The 16,649-nt window shown below is 51.7% G+C and overlaps 1 protein-coding gene across 1 annotated transcript; it reads left to right on the forward strand.

Moving 5' to 3' along the window:
• The first annotated feature begins 4,156 nt into the window (after positions 1-4,156).
• MON1A (MON1 homolog A, secretory trafficking associated) lies at positions 4,157-15,148 on the forward strand. The gene is made up of 6 exons (XM_061128560.1): positions 4,157-4,435; positions 10,137-10,273; positions 11,523-12,008; positions 13,079-13,844; positions 14,609-14,756; positions 14,849-15,148. Exons 2-6 carry the CDS (start codon positions 10,150-10,152, stop codon positions 14,987-14,989), a joined length of 1,665 nt encoding a protein of 554 aa, XP_060984543.1. The 5' UTR covers positions 4,157-4,435; positions 10,137-10,149; the 3' UTR covers positions 14,990-15,148.
• Positions 15,149-16,649: the final 1,501 nt, after the last annotated feature.

Here is a 16,649-nt window from a genome sequence, read left to right on the forward strand (position 1 = left end):
GACAGATGACAAACTAAACAAGATATATAGTCTCTGCTCAAAGGAGTTGGTTTCCGTAAGGAGGGAGATGGAAAGCTGTTGGGGGGCTCTAAACAGAATAATATCATGATTTCCAGGTAAATAGGATCCCTCTGGCTTCTGTGTGGAGAACAGGCTGAAGGTGAAAAGGGCAGAAGCAGGCCAGCTGGTTAGGAGACTGCCTGGAAAGATGGAAGAATGTGGAAAGAGCAATTTTGGCAGGAAGAGGAGCAGCTCAGTTTTCGGTAGGTTGTTTTTGATGCCTAGTAGACCCTGATGCTGGGAGGGATTGGGGGCAGGAGGAGAAGGGGACTACAGAGGATGAGATGGTTGGATGGCATCACCAACTTGATAGACATGAGTTTGAGTAAACTACGGGAATTGGTGATGGACAGGGAGGCCTGGTGTGCTGCAATTCATGGGGTCGCAAAGAGTCGGACATGACTGAGCGACTGAACTGAACTGAACTGAGACAAGCTGTGGAGTTGGCAAGTGGCTACATTTGCCTAGAGTCCAAAGTAAAGGTCAGGGTTAGAGATGCAAATCTGAGAGGTATAAACATCACTGCTGCTGGTACCTAAAGCCTTGGGCCTGGATGAGATGGCTTTGCAAATGAAGGAGTGAGTTACAGACTGGAGAGCAGAGTTCAGCCCTGAGTCCTGGGGCACACCAGCACTAACAGGTTTCCGGGAAGAGGAAGAACACCTACACAGAACTATGGGTACTTTGATTCCCAAACTGGGCCATTATTGGTGGATCTCTCCTTTATCAGATAGTACTTTGTCCTTCCAAGAGGTAAACATATGAAGGAACTAATTATTTTTGCCTATGCCCACTCTGCTTGGGCAATAATAATTGCAACCCTTCATCACAACTTTGCTCCTGGCCTTGTGCTGACCCTTCATTATCTCGTGTAATCTTCAGAGTAACCATATGATATCCCCTTTTGTAGTTATGGAAACCAAAGCCCAGAAAGATTAACTTGCTGCAGCTGGAAAGTAGAAGGTGGGGGGATTCCAACTCAGGTCAGTCCTACTCCAGGGTTCATGCTCTTGACAACTTTCCCCTTTTCCTTAGGGTGATAATGGAGGGTTTTCAGAGGAAGCATCTGGTTGTTTTTTGTTTTTTAACGTACACTGGCCCATAGTACTTGTAAGGCTGTTAATACTACCTAAGACCAAAAAGTGTGAACTGTTTAGAAGAGCTGATCCAGAACAGCGCCCTCATCCAGAATGGAGAGTACAACATCCAGTTGCAGAGGTGGGTTGGCTCACTTTCAGCCCCTAAAATTCTCACACAGATGAACCCAGCAAAGAGGAAGGCCGCTCTGCTGCCTGTGGTTCATTGCTGCCTTGATCACACTTGGGGCCATGACTCTTCAACACTGAAAGCAGAGACTTGATCAAATGTTAAAATGAGAGACAGGAACCAGGAGAGATATAGATGATACAAGGACCACAGATGAAATTTTCCAGCAGATTAGGAGAGACAGTTGCTTTACCAGGAACTGCAAAAGCAATAAAGGCAGGAAGGAAAACCTCTTTGAAATTTCCAGGAAAGGACTGCTATTCTTATTATTAGTTCAGAATACTTCGTATTATATAATCTTGTGTTTGTAGGAGGGGGAAACTGCTGAAGATGCTGCAAGAGTCATTGAAGAATTTGCCCTGAGTCACACCAGCAAGACAGCAACAGGGCTGGAACAGATCTCAGCCTCTGGATACAATCGGGCCTTTTCACTTCAGCTGCAACCTCTTCACAGTACCTCAGGTTCTGAAATGTCCACTCCAGTTATGGGGGGAAAAAAAAAGGAATTTGTGGAAGAACAGAGGTCTTTTACCTTTGTGCTTCCTCCTGGTGACTCAGATGGTTAAGAATCTGCCTGCAATGTGGGAGAGCCAGGTTTGATCCCTGGGTGGGGAAGATCCCCTGGAGAGAGGAATGGCAACCCACTCCAGTATTCTTGCCTGGTGAATTCCATGGACAGAGGAACCTGGTGGGCTGTGGTCCATAGGGTCGCAAAGAGTCAGATATAACTGAGCGAGTAACACTTAGTAACTTACAACTAGTCCTCATTACTGCTGCTGTAGAGATGACACACTGGCTCCATGCAAATCACGGGCCTGGACAAAACAGAAAGCTGAGATTTTAAGGAGCCCCTGACCTGGATGTGCAGGGTAGCCTGGTGTTTGTGGCCAAGCCCAAGGCTTAAAGCAGTGTCATATGGTGCCACAGAGCCATCACAGAATTTACAAGTGCTATTATCCCAAAAGACCTAGATTTATTTCTTTGTAATTCTATCAGCAAAAGTGACATTTAGGAAGGGTTGTCCCAATAGTCAGATATAGGTCAATAGGTAGATTACAACAGAGGCTTTTTTTTTTTAAGAGAATTATATTTTTAATATTTGTTTATTTTATTTGACTGTGCCAGTTCTTAGTCATGGCACATGGATCTTTGATCTTTGTTGCAGTATGCAGGATCTTTAGTTTCAGCATGTGGTATCTAGTTCCCTAACCAGGAATTGAACCTGGGCCCCCTACATTGGGAGCTCAGAATCTTAGCCACTGGACCGCTAGGGAAGTCCATTGAGTGACGTACACTCAAGTGTTAGACGTTCATGGGGTATATGGTCACTTGCTTGGCTAAGGAGATACAATACTTCCAGGTGACAGTGGTTCTACCTGATAGAGCTAATGTGCTTGAAAGCAAGAGTGAGACTCAAAGAAACCCTGAGGTCACATGGAGACGGTTGTGGTTGGTTGGGTATGTTAGAAATCTTTAAATTTGTCTTCTTTGGGGATCAATTCTATGGGCTGCAACTTCTGGTTAATGGAATGTAGTCAGCATATTTCTGTTCAAATCAGAGACTATGAGATCTTCTTGGCTTATACTCTTGTAATATGGCAGGATTAATGAGAGTAAAACTATATCAGTGATATCTACTTTAAGGGAGGAAGCCTGTCCTCCTGAGCCAATGAGGAGAAAAATTACTGAGTGACCTGTGAAGACTTGGAAAGATGCCTCTTCTTTCCTTTCCAGGGGAACAGATAGTTAAGGAATTGGGCATTTTCTCACATATTCTTAACTGAAAGTGGGGAGAACGCTTCCCTTAAACTGCGTGCATGGGTTTAATAGCCCTGAGCAAAGCCGTCTCTCGTAAGAGGCCACAGCTTTGTCACAGTGCCCGTCACAGTCCAGTTTTGGATGTGGGCTCAAAGTGGCTGTCTAAGACTGTGAGAAAAGCCCGAGGGGCAGGGCTCCCCCAGTTCCAGTGTAGGACTGAGATGGAGACAGGACACTTGCATTAGGGTGCTTGGAGCAACAGAGATAATCAGAGGAGTGACTTCGGACTTTTTCCTTCATCCCTAAACTGTTGGGTGAATTAACCATGAGGCTATTAAGTAATTTAATGGCTTCAGAGACACATGAGTAGTATCATTGTTAATCCCTAATTTGATTTCTTTCAAGTACTCTCCAAAAATAAAATTGTTGGGAAATCTTTATGTTGTCCTTTTTTGTTTTTTTAATCACTTTGCATCTGGGAAATTACAAATGTTCGTAGGAGAGTTTCCTTGCCCTGGCAAATCACCCAGGAAGTTTTTAAAAAAGATATGGATGTGTGAGTCCATCCCAATCCAATTAAATCAAAAGTTCCAGGCATTTGTGTGTTTTAAGTTCTCCGGGTCATTCTGTGTACAGAATTGAGAACTACCATTCTAGAGACTCATATATTAAAATGTGGTTGAAAAGATGTCCTTTTAGCGTCAAACCGTGTGCCTACACATCCTTTACAGCCAGTGTGGCCGGGCTCACTTATGACATTTATCCAGCCCCCAAACTTGCACTGTCCTTCCACAATTAGTGGAGGAAACTACGCTAGGGAGGAAAGAAAGTCTCTTTTCCTCGAAGTAAACCTCTTGTTGGCTCGGGCACAGGGGCTGGGGAGTTTGGGCCTGCGGTCCACCCCGGGCTTTGGGTTTGGGGAGGTGCCTGAGCTTGGCTGGGACCCTGCAGAAGGCGGAGCGGGGTGCGGCCACCCCTGGCCTGGGTCAGGCCCCGCCCCGGCCCCTGCCCAGACCCGCGACCCTCCCCGCCCCGCGGCAGCCGTGCACTGCGGACTACATTTCCCATAATGCACACCAGGGGCGGGCAGGGCCAGGCCCAGCGACTGGAGCTGGGCCTCCGCCGCGAGAGGCCGGCGAGTGCTGTCTTCCTGAACCGGCAATCGGCAAGGGGCGGTGGGAGGGAGTGGTGGCCTGCGCCGTGGCCATGTCTGCGTCCGCAGGGGGCCGTGGTCCTGCGAACCTGAGCCATCAGTCCGGGCCCGGCCGGATACCCGTGCCCTCCCGGGGGTCCGGCAGAGGGCAGTGACCGGCAATCTGTGTGTTCCCCTACCCCCTTCCCCGAGAAACAGGTGAGTCCGACTGCCAACCCACGTGGCCTGGGGGTGCGGAGAGACTGGAGAGCTGTCATCTTTGGAGGGAGGGGCTTGAAGACGGGGCCCCTACCGTCTACGTTGCTATTTGCGGTAGGAGGACTGGGTCTCTCTAGGGTCCCTTAGCCGGTTCCCAGCTGGGGAATACAGAAGCGAGGCCTGGAGCTCTTCCTTTGGCTGGAAGGGCAAAGTCCTATAGTGGGCAGTGGCCAAGGAGTACCCGCCCACACTTAACGCACACAGATTCGGCTGGGCAGAGTACTCTCAGAGATTGGCAGAGGTTGACTGTGGGGTGAGCAGGCAGCTCCTGAAGGTGTCTTGCGGCTTGGGACTTTGCTCTCACGGGTGCCCTGGCTCAGATAACCAAGCTGCCTCTTGTACCTGGTGAGCCACCCCTTTCTGGACTCGAGTTTGCTGTGGGAGGGTGAGCAGCCTTTGTCAGAGAGGGGAGTGGCCACCAGCAGTGGCAAGTACCAGGCTATACTCTCACCATGGAGTAGACTTCCTGCTGAAGCAGCTACAGCAGAGCCTGACCTGGACCCTGTCTGCCACACATCCAAGCACCCTGGCACCATCGTCCCAGACAGCCCACTTCCCAAGCATCAAGGCAGCTTAGGGCACTATCTAAGCAGGAAGAGGGAGCAAGAGTGCTAGGGAGCCAATAGGGAAGGGTTCTTGCCAGGCCCTCCCACTCTCCAGACCAGGCAGCTAGAGGAGGGAGGCATACCAGAAGGACTCATTGAGCTAACTTGTTTGGTGACATTGCTCAAAGGCACAGCAGAGCGCTACTGGGGAAAATGGCAAGCCCTGGGGGCTTCTGGAGAGGCCTCCAGAGAAGGGGCCCCATGGGAGACTCTGAGACTATTTCCAAAAGACCTCTCTTATTTAACTGCTTCAGCAACCCAGGAGCTTCTGCCACACAGGTTATGGCTCCAATAGGGTTTGGGGTGGGGTTTGCTGTGAGTCATCCACCCTCTCTGCTTAGTTTTTTCCTGTGTTAAATGTCCAGAGAACTGTTTGTTTCTTCAGGGCTTTTGACTGGATCCCCAGATTGGCCTTGGAGATCTTGAGGTACTGCATGATCTCAAGTGGTTGGGGAACTGTTAGGGATGAGGTGTACACTAGCCCCAGCCAGCTGACCCTGCCCTCACTCCATTCAGGTACCATGTTGAGTAGTACTCAGCTATGCTGGTACTCAGCTCAGTTACCTGAAGTCCAGTGGGGTCAGTGGGAAGAGTATGTGGTGGAAAGGAGTTCAACTTGGGAGAGATTTCTGGGAGCAGCAGAGAACCAATGGTCTGTCCCACCACTTGAGGATGGAGAACCAGTGAGCCTGGAGGAAATCCCAGCCCTAGGCCCAAAGGCATCTCTTTCTCCCAGCATCACAGATGGGTCATTTCAGGTCAGAGCCCACCTAGCTTCATGAGGTCAGAAGCACATTTTCCCAGGCCTGTTCACTGAAGGCCTGACTCTGGATGAGCAATCTCTAAGGACTAATTTATATTCCAGAGACCACTGGACCTGTGTATAAGTGCAGGTGCACACGGTCAGAATGTTAACTAAAAATAATCATGATATGCTAAAGATAGCTGAGTGTGTACATGCCTACTCTGTCTCAGAGTAACCGAATTACATGCCTTATCTCATTTAATCCTCACACAACCCAGTGAATCAATGCTATCATCATCCTCATTTCATAGGTAAGAAAGCTGAAACTTATAAAATCAAGTCAGGTTAATCCTGGTCCCTCTGACTCCAGAGCCATTTTTTCCCCGAACACTGAGTACAAGTCTTCCCCACAGGCTGGAGTCTCCTGAGGCTACATGGGAGCTGGTGTTTTTTGAGGATCTTTCACCTTCTCCCTTCCAAAGTTATTTATCTGACAAGTGTTAATTAAAATCCTCCTGCCTATGGAGCTGACATTTTGTGATAGCTCACGGGGTGACCTTCGATGTAGAAAAAAAAATAGGGCTAGGGAAATAAGAATCCAGGATATTCTGGGAAAACCTCTCTGATAAGGTACCTCTTGAGTATCAACCCAAAGGAAGTGACAGAGTGACTCATGTAGATATTTGCCCAAGTAGTGAAATAGGTGAGGCGGGGGGCAGGAGAAAAGTTGCGCAGTATGGTCCATGCAGAAAGTTCAGCAAGAGTGCTCGCTTCGGCAGCACATATACTAGAAAGTTCAGCAAGAGCGAAGTTCTGAAGTGAAAGAATACTCAGGAATTACGTTTACACTATACTTGTTGTTGCTGTTTAGTCACAAAATTGTGTCGGACTCTTTGTGACCCGCACGGATTATAGTCCACCAGGCTCCTCTGTCCATGGGATTTTCTAGGCAAGAACACTAGAGTGGGTTTCCATTTCCTTCTCTAGGCAGTCTTCCCAATCCAGGGATAGAACCCGCGTCTTCTGCATTGGCAGGCAGATTCTTTACTGCTGAGCCACCAGGGAAGCTACATTATACTTAAGGAAAGCCATGAAGTCAGTGAAGCTGGGTTGAAGCAGAGCGAGTAGGGGCAAGAATAGGAGATGAGGTCGAAGAAGTACTTGGGGGTGGTAGTCTGGGGAAGTACGTGTGGACAGTGGTTCTTGTGCACCACTGTGAAGAAGCTGGCTTTGTCACTGGGTCAGGTATGACTGTTAAAGAGTTGTGAGCAAAGAAATTACATGGCCTGACTTCTGTTTCAAACCAATCACTTTATGGACTGTGAGAAGGACAGACTCTCCAAGGGCAAGGACAGAAGTGGGGAGGCTAGTTAGAAGACCGTGGCAACCATCTGCCAGAGAGATCGTGTTGGCTTGGACCAGTGTGGTAGTGGTGGAGGTGATGAGATGTGGTCAGATTCTGATTGCGGGTGGTTCTCCCTGAACATCAGTAATCTGTTTCATGAAAGTTGGACATTCTGTCCGCAATCAATAACTTTGTATCTGTTGCCCACTTATTTTTTTTTTTTGTCATTTAACTTTTTTTTTTAAATTGAAATACAGTCTATTGCTGATGGATAGGGAAGAAGGGAACACTGATGATCTGAGGGGGAGGCAACAGCTGCTGAAGCCATATGCTTGGGTAGGTGAGATAGGCTGGAGTGGAGGCGTTAGCCCTCAGTGAAGCCAGGATAGCTCATCTTCAGCAAGAAGAAGGAAGGCAGAGTCTGGCAGGTAAGGTGAGGTGGTGGTGGGCATCTTGGAATTTCTCTTTGTGACTTCAGTTTCCTCAGTGAACTAGAAGGAAGGTTCTCGCTGATAGAGCTGAGAGTGAGCATGGGAGAAGATGATGGAAGCTTGAGAAGAGAAATGATGTGAAGGTATTGACTTGGGGAGTGGGCAAGTGAGTACACATAGAAATGTGGGGCATGTGCACTTAAAGCAATGCTTCTGGACCCTCTCCTTAGAAAAAGGCACATCCCAGTCTAGGTCTCCATCTACGGAGCCAGGTCCAAAAGCCCTGGCTTCCCCTCCGCCTGCATCTGGACAGACTCATCTGTCTGCAGTCGCTCTCTTTACACAACAATGCAGACCCTACGCTGGCTTTTAAGTTAGCTCGTGGAATAATGGTCTACAGGGTTCCCAGTACAGGCTGTGTCTTCTTGCTCAAGACCTGGACATGCTCTAGTTGCCTTTCCATCCACTGCCCCGGGCTCTGTGGTGTTGCGGTGGCTGTTTTAGCCTGTTTTGGCTTGCTTCTCTTGGTCTCAGTTTCAAAGGAGACCTTTCTGGACGCCTCCCCAGGTTTCTGTTGAGGCCATGCAGCTTCTTAATTACTCTGGCCTTTTGTCAAACAGGGTGGCCAACATCTTGGTCTTCTGGTCTCTGACCCTCGCTGGGAACCGTCACTCTTGATTGTCCTGGTGGACAGGCTTGGGTGGGCCTAGAAAATCCCCAAAAGTAGATGTTCTCCCAAATAAACTTCCTTTGATGGTTACTCAGAGCACACTCTGTATGGGGTGATGCTGTTGGCCAGTGGTCCCCCCTCTTAGTCCGTGGTGCTCCAGGAGCAGTGTGGGAGTGGCCATCAGGCCAGTCTCTTGCCCCTGCCTCCCTGTCCGTCTGTTCTGCACATTGAATTTCTGTAAAAGATTAATTTGAAGAAAGGATCCCGTGGCTTATCACAAAGATGACAAGAAGAAGAGCTTGAAAATCAGTTCTTTGGGTCAAGAGGTTGGTCAGAGAGAGAGGTCTGAGACACAGATAAGCTGGAGATACACCAATGCTAGTGATGGTGATGCTGCGTCCCTGAAATCAGTCTTTTCATGAAAGTTTTTGAGCACCTACTTCATGCCAGACTCAGGCTGGGGTCATTTGCCCAAGGTGACAGAGCTAGTAAAGGGACAAGTCTCAGTTATTCCCTGTGGACTCTGCCCCAGGAGAGGCAGAGGCAGTGTGCTCACACTGACACCAACCCTGCCCAGGCCTCGGGCCTGCCTGCAGTGCCTACCTCGTGAGTCCCTGGCTGATCTCTGCTGCCCTTCTAGCCCAGCCAGCCAGATCTGTCTCCCCTAAAGGGTCAATGCCTCAGATGGAACCTGTCTCCTGTAGATGGTATGTTGCCTGCCAAATGAAGACCCTTCAGCCTGTCATTCAGGGCCATAGAGGCTGAGCCTCAGTGAGCCCACCCAACTTCGTTAACCCTGACATCCACTCTCAGCCACATCCCCCTGACCCTGAGGCTGCAGGAGGACTGAGGGACCAGGCTGCGTCTGTCCTCGGTGTCCATCAAATGGGCACTGAGGACCCACATGTCCGTAGCTGGTTTTGACTGGAAAGGGGAGCCCTGGTGCCAGATTCAATAGATAAAAAACGCAAGTGGAAAAACAAGGCTCAGGCCTGAAGACAAGCCGGCTTGCTCTGACTCACTTCTTTCTTGGCACTTAAATATCAAAAGAAACTGATCGGTTTTGAATAGAGAAGTATTCATGGTAGGATGTATAAGGGAAAATATCAGGATACAGAATGGTTTCAGTTCCCAGCTCCAGCGCTTCTTTCCTGTCACGACACTGAGTGAGGTGCTTACACTCTCTCAGCCTCAGTTCCTTCATCTGTAAAACTAGCCTGACAAGAGTGCCTGCTCAGAGAGGAGTGATAAGGATTAGATAAAAGTCCACATAAACTTAGCATGCTACTGTGGCATTCAGGGGGGTTAGCTGCTAGTATCAGTTTGTAGATAAATAAATAAACAACTAACATTTTATATTCATTGTTTTAAAAAAGAGTGGAGGGAATTCCCAATGTTTAGTCCAATGGTTAGGACTCTGTGCTTCCAATGCAGGGGGCATAGGTTCGATCCCAGGTCAGGGATCTAGATCTCACATAGCACAGGACATGGACAAATAAATAAATATTTTTTTAATAAAAAAATTTTTTTAAAAGACTAGAAAGAAATATACTAAAATGTGAACAGTGAGAGACCCTGAATGGTGGGGCAGTGGTGACATTCCTTTTTTTCTTTTCTATTTTCCAAGCTTTCTACAGTGAATAGATACCCTGTGTTCTTCCTTTCATAATCATAAAAAGAAGGGCACACTTTTTTCGAAGGGCATATTCAGAACTCATTCCCTAGAGGTCTGAGTTACCTGGGTCCTGGTGAGGGGTACTTTTCTGTACCCAACCACAGTTAATTGTGTCAGTGACCCCTGCCACAAGCATCTTGCCCTCAATGATGCCTTTGTTTGCTCCACAGGAGAGCCCAAAGGATGGCCGCTGACATGCAGAGGAAGAGAAGCAGCGAAGGCCCCGATGGCATGTTGGCGCCTGACGGGCAGAATGTGGAGAGAGCAGAGAGCCCCACGCCAGGACTGGCCCAGGGGATGGAGCCAGGTACAGGCAGGGTCCTCGGGCAGCCCCAGCCAGCTCACAGCCAGAGCAGCCTCCTGGGCAGTCTCGATTCCCAGCCACTCTTTTGCTCCTACTCATTCATGCATGTGTTCACTCCCTCACTGGCTATTTGTCATGAGCTGGGGATACTAGAGGGATCCAGGCTCATTCCGCCTCTGGCCTTCCTCTCCACTTCATGTTGTGCCATTCGCCCTGTGCAGTCTGACTGCCCATGTGGGCTTTCCTCCTCTTTCCTGGGTCTGCAGGTCCCTCCCTGGCTCCCTCTGCCTCCCTCAGCTCTCACCTTAAGTGTCATCTCCTCACAAGAGAGGCCTGCTGTGACCACACTGTGCACATACTAGTTTTATCGGGATTGTATTTACCTGTCTAGGTGTTGCCCATCTGTCTCATCCACAAGATCGGGAGCTCTTTGAGCACAGAGCTGTGGGTACCTGTGTGGTACCCTGATGCCTGGTACAGTGCTGAACTCATAATAGAGACTCAAAACTTAACTCTTGAACTCTTCTGTACCAGAAAAAAAAAACCTCAATAAAGGAAGATCAACCTGGTCTCTGCCTTGGAGGAGCTGCAGGCTAGTGAGAGCATTCCACTGGAGGGGGTTCAGAGCCATGGGTCCCTGCATGGGCTTGGGGAGGCATCTCCCAAGGAGAGAGATCCACTGAACACAGTGGGTATTCCACACACAGGGTGAGATACTGGGCACAGTGATGAACAACCAGGTTCCTGCCCTTGAGGGGGAACTCCACTGCAGTTGTGGAGAAGGGCAATAGCTGATAGGTGCCCCATGAGAAGTCAAGGAGGGGGTATATGATAGAGTGCTTGGGGCTAGGGGTCAGATGACAACTAACATCTTTGCTGAGAGCTGAAGTGTGATGGGAGAGCTGGCCTGGGAGGAGGTGGGAGAGGCTTCCTGGCAGAGGGAACAGGATATGCAAAGGCCCTGAGGTAGGTGAGGGTATTCAAAGAGCAGAGGGCGAGGGACTGTGAGATGAGAGACAGGCAGATGCCAGCCACCACCTCAGCCTGGAGGGGTTCAGGTCTTACTCCCAGTGTGATGGGAGGAGACTGATGAGCTGTAAGTCACATGACTTGTAGCAGACTACAGCTGGAGGGAGCAGTGGCTTGCCTCATCATGACAGGCAGTCAAGCTAGAGTACTGTATGGGGCGCCGTGCTGGTAAGTTGGTGGGCCAGCAGGTACCACTCTAAGCTCCAGTGCTTTTGGCTGGCAGGTGCCGGACAGGAGGGTGCCATGTTCGTCCATGCCCGTTCCTACGAGGACCTGACTGAATCAGAGGATGGGGCAGCTTCTGGGGAGAGCCCCAAGGAGGGTGCCGGGGGTCCCCCACCTCTGGCTACAGACATGCGTCAGATCAGCCAGGACTTCAGTGAGTTGAGCACCCAGCTGACGGGTGTCGCCCGAGACCTGCAGGAGGAGATGCTTCCAGGAAGCTCTGAGGACTGGCCAGAGTCCCCAGGGGCGGCCAGGCGACCAGCCACAGAGCCCCCAAGGGACGGCGCTGGTGAAGGGGATGAGGAAGAGGCTGCCGAGGCCTGGCGACGGCACCAGAAGCATGTCTTTGTGCTGAGCGAGGCGGGGAAGCCTGTGTACTCCCGCTACGGGTCCGAGGAGGCACTTTCCAGCACCATGGGTGTCATGGTGGCCCTGGTGTCCTTCCTAGAGGCTGACAAGAATGCCATCCGTTCCATCCATGCAGGTGAGCCCCCTGGAGGGGGTGCTGGGAGGTCTCCCTGGCCACACAGTTCATTCACAGCAGGTTTTGGACCCCAGGGACTAGAGGGCTGGGATATACTGTGTGACCAAGTCCCTCCACCTCAGTGAGCCCCAGGTCCTCATCTGGGAACACAGGGAAACAACACTGACTGCCTCATAGAGCTGTTGTGAGGTTCAAAGGTGGTTTGCACATGGACTTTGCCCTTAGAGCAAGAATCCTGGGGAGGTGACCAAAAAATCGCAGGTCTTGAGTCCACCCAGCTCTTGCCAGTTAACTTAGCCCAAGAATGTGTGGGTTTTGTTTGTTTCTTTGAGGGGTTTCTTTTAATTTAAAAAAAATTGTTTTTCTTTCAATTTCTATGCCTTTTTTTCTATTTTCGTTTTAATTTATTAAAAATTAATTTCTTTTTTTGGCACACTGTAGGGTATATGGGATCTTAGTTCCCCAACCAGGGATGGAACCCAAGTCCTCTGCAGTGGAAGGGCAGAATCTTAACCACTGGACTACCAGGGAAATCCCAAGAATGTGTAAACACACTGTCCTGAAGTGCTCCCTGTGTTTTAGTTGGTCCCGTCTATGAAGCTGACGCCCTGGTAGCTCAGTCAGTAAAGAATCTGCCTGCAGTGCAGGGGACCTGGGTTGGATTCCTGAGTGAGGAAGATCCCCTGGAGAAGGAAATGGCAAACCACTCCAGTATTTTTGCCTGAAAATTCCTATGGACAGAAGAACCTGGCTGGCTACAGTCCGTGGGGTTGCAAGAGTCAGACACGACTGAAGCGACTCAGTACACACACACACACACACACACACACACACACGCACGCGCGCAGAGGAAAGTGACAAGCTCCAGCCACACACACACACACACACACACACACACACACACACGCACGCACGCACGCACGCACGCACGCACGCACGCGCGCAGAGGAAAGTGACAAGCTCCAGCCGAGAAAGCGGGGCTCTGAGGGTACTGGGCCAGGCCAATCCGGGAGGGCTTTCCCGGGAAAGGGGCTGAAGCTGATGCCACCCCCATCCATCCACCCCATCAGATGGCTACAAGGTAGTGTTCGTGCGCCGGAGCCCACTGGTGCTGGTGGCGGTGGCCCGCACGCGGCAGTCGGCGCAAGAACTGGCTCAGGAGTTGCTCTACATCTACTACCAGATCCTAAGCCTGCTGACGGGCGCGCAGCTGAGCCACATCTTCCAGCAGAAGCAGAACTATGACCTTCGGCGCCTGCTCTCGGGTTCCGAGCGCATCACGGACAACCTGCTGCAGCTCATGGCGCGAGACCCCAGTTTCCTGATGGGGGCAGCGCGCTGCCTTCCCCTGGCGGCGGCGGTGCGCGACGTGGTGAGTGCCAGCCTGCAGCAGGCGCGCGCCCGCAGCCTGGTCTTCTCCATCCTGCTGGCGCGCAACCAGCTCGTGGCCCTTGTGCGCCGCAAGGACCAATTCTTGCATCCCATCGACCTGCACCTGCTCTTCAACCTCATAAGTTCTTCCTCGTCCTTCCGCGAGGGCGAGGCCTGGACGCCAGTGTGCCTGCCCAAATTCAACGCAGCCGGCTTCTTCCACGCACACATCTCTTACCTGGAACCTGACACGGATCTCTGCCTGCTGCTCGTCTCCACCGACCGCGAGGACTTCTTTGCCGTCTCTGACTGCCGCCGCCGCTTTCAGGAGCGCCTGCGGAAGCGCGGGGCGCATCTGGCTCTCAGGGAGGCGGTGCGCACGCCCCACTACAGCGTTGCCCAGGTGGGCGTCCCTGACCTGCGCCACTTCCTCTATAAGTCAAAGAGCTCAGGACTCTTCACCAGGTGAGGGAGGGCCTTGGGGGCGCTGCTGGAGGGAGGCAGGGGCGTGGGGAGCGGGCGCCGGTTGGGCCTGAGCCCTGATGCAGTCCTGAAGCTGACGACCCCTCTGGGAATGAGCCGACTTGCTGTGTCTGTCTGACTCTGACCCTAGGGAACCCCACCCCCTATCACCCTACTCTCCATCAGCCTAGACCTCTCTACTTCATTCATTTCCCAGAAGGCCTTGAAATACCCAATTCACCCGGGGAAGGAAGCTTGCACCGAGGTCTCCTGGGTCGCTGGCCGTGGAGCTACTCTGCTCTAGGGGTCAGTTTGGTCCAGCCCGGTAGGCAGGACTCCTCCACTTCCTCCAACAGAACGGCTGGGGCCCAATGAGGCCTCTTCTATCCTCCTGTTACCCCCTTTTGGGTCCAGAGGATTCCCGACTCAGTTTCCTCCTGTCCTGTCACTCTCTCTAGGACACCTAAACTTGGATTGGCTTCTCCACAGGGAGGTTCCCCAAAGCTGCCATGAACTTGGGGGCGAGGGGAGAAGAGGGCTCCAGTCTGGGTGGGCCCACCCCACCCCACCCCACCCCACCCCACCCCACCCCACCCCTGTCCTGGGCGGTCTTCAGCAGGGAGGAGACAGTGGCTTGGCCGTGGGTGGGATGATATCTGGAGGGTAGGACACATGGTGGGGTCTCCCTGGCTAGGAATAGGCATTTCTGGATTTCCAGAGAAGCCAGTGGGAGTCATTCCTTTGCAAACCCACTCCCCCATCTCCAGCCCTGAGATTGAGGCCCCATACGACAGTGAAGAGGAGCAGGAGCGGCTGCTAGGCCTCTACCAGTACCTGCATAGCCGAGCCCACAATGCCTCCCGCCCCCTGAAGACGATCTACTACACCGGCCCCAACGAGAACCTCCTGGCCTGGGTAAGGTGGCCGTGGGGTGGGCTAGGCTGCCTCGGGGTCCTGGGCGAGGTCACTAGACAACCTGGATGACCACCCTGTGCCCCCTCCTCCAGGTGACGGGTGCCTTTGAGCTCTACATGTGCTACAGCCCCCTGGGGACCAAGGCGTCGGCCGTCAGTGCCATCCATAAACTCATGCGCTGGATCCGCAAAGAGGAAGACCGCCTCTTCATCCTCACGCCCCTCACGTACTGATGAGAATGTGTGTGGGCGTAGCCCTCCTAGGCATACCAGGCTGTGGAAGCTGTGAGAGCCTCCAGGTGGCACTGGCCTCTCTGCTCCCCCTCCCCCCGCTGCAGCAGGCAGCACCTGTGGGGTGGTGTGTGCATTAAAGTGCTTTGGGGAAGACACTGAGGGGCCTTGTCACTGGTTCCTTCATTCATCCGTTCTCACTCAGATACAAACCCTGGATCCTCCTCCCTAAGCCCTGCCCGTGCTTCCCCATATACAGGGGCACATGCACATTTTTAATAGAATTCTCTTATTATTTTATTTGATTTTATTATTTTTTAAAAAATGTTTATTGGAATACAGTTGCTTTAGCACATGCACATCTGAGCCTTTCTTTCCCCTCCCTTGCAGAGCATCACATGTGCTCAGAGTCTGCCCCTGGACTGGGCTGTTTTCATTCAGCTGGAGTCCTGCCACATGTAAAGAGTTCTCTGGGACCCCAATGGCTTCCCTCCCCCAACCCCCTGCGAAGCCCCACCCCACCTCCAGTCTGAGCCCCTGGTGCCTCTCCTGTCACTCCTTGGTGGGATCCCCAGTTGTGTGCCCCGAAAGACTACCCAACCACCTGGGAGCCCTGGCCAATGCTCTGCTTAAGGGGCTGCTGTTGTTCAGTAGGAGCTGCACCAAGTGAGATGGGGACAGCCAAGGGGGGAGGGTCTGAGCCCTGGCATGGCTGGGAGCCCTTGGGGAGGTGACCTAGTGTTAAGCACAAGCAAAGTCAGAGTCCAGCCTCACTGCAGCTGTAGGCCTCTGGGAAAACTCCCAGCTTAGGCTTCCCCATGAAGGCTGTCCACCTCAGCTCCCCTGCCTCCAGCCAGCACATTCCTCAGGGTGGCCTCAAGAGTAAGCTGGAGAACCTGAAAGAAGACCCAGCTGACCTCTGTGGTAGGAGTGGATCCTGCCCTAAGAAGAACAGCCGATGCCCTCTTCAGTCACCCTGATGCCTGGCACGGCCCAGCCTACATGGGTCACCATGAACATCCCAGGAGGCTCAGAAGTGAAGGCCCAGCCCCATTCACTCAACCATGAGAACTTTTCTGGACAGAGCCCAAGGCACAGTGCAGAAAGCCTCTACCTTCCTGCTGGAGGCTCTCCCAGTTATGCCACAGCTTAACCATCTCATTGGCCAGGGGAGCAGAAGACCTCAGAAATACTTATGGGAGAATAGTGTCCACAGAATATGGTCTTCAGACTATAGAGTGAATCACCCTCATGCAGTCTGAGTGCCAGACCAATACACTCTGCCACTAAAACCAACCCATGCTAGAGAATGTGTCTGTGTGGGAGGCATGGGCCAAGGATGCACTGGAATGATTCACTTACTGTCCCAGCAAATGGCAGCATAGCCCTTCCCCTTGGCCCCACCCCTAGGCCTCACCTCAGATCATACTAGAATGGATTAGGCAGCAGGCTACCTGCCCAGACCTCAAAGCACCTATGGAGCAGCCAGAGGCTTGGTGGCTGCCACTCACACTGCACATGCCCTGCATCTCTTTTTTTGCCTGCTTCCTGTTTTTTATTACTTCCAGGAATTTTGGCCAGGGCACCAAACCTGTCTCTGGGGCCAGGGTGATGCCAGGCTACCTGTCTCTGACAGCTACTAGTGTTCTTTTGGGTCAGCGGT

The sequence above is a fragment of the Dama dama genome, chromosome 24 (assembly GCF_033118175.1).
Source record: "Dama dama isolate Ldn47 chromosome 24, ASM3311817v1, whole genome shotgun sequence".
Classification (NCBI taxonomy): Eukaryota; Metazoa; Chordata; class Mammalia; order Artiodactyla; family Cervidae; genus Dama; species Dama dama.

Bases quoted from the DNA above. Each gene is read 5' to 3' on its own strand.
- MON1A (XM_061128560.1), top strand. From the start codon at position 10,150: ATGGCCGCTGACATGCAGAGGAAGAGAAGCAGCGAAGGCCCCGATGGC. The intron at 10,274-11,522 runs GTACAGGCAGGG...TTTGGCTGGCAG, and splicing joins GGCCCAGGGGATGGAGCCAG to GTGCCGGACAGGAGGGTGCC. The intron at 13,845-14,608 runs GTGAGGGAGGGC...CCCCATCTCCAG, and splicing joins AGCTCAGGACTCTTCACCAG to CCCTGAGATTGAGGCCCCAT.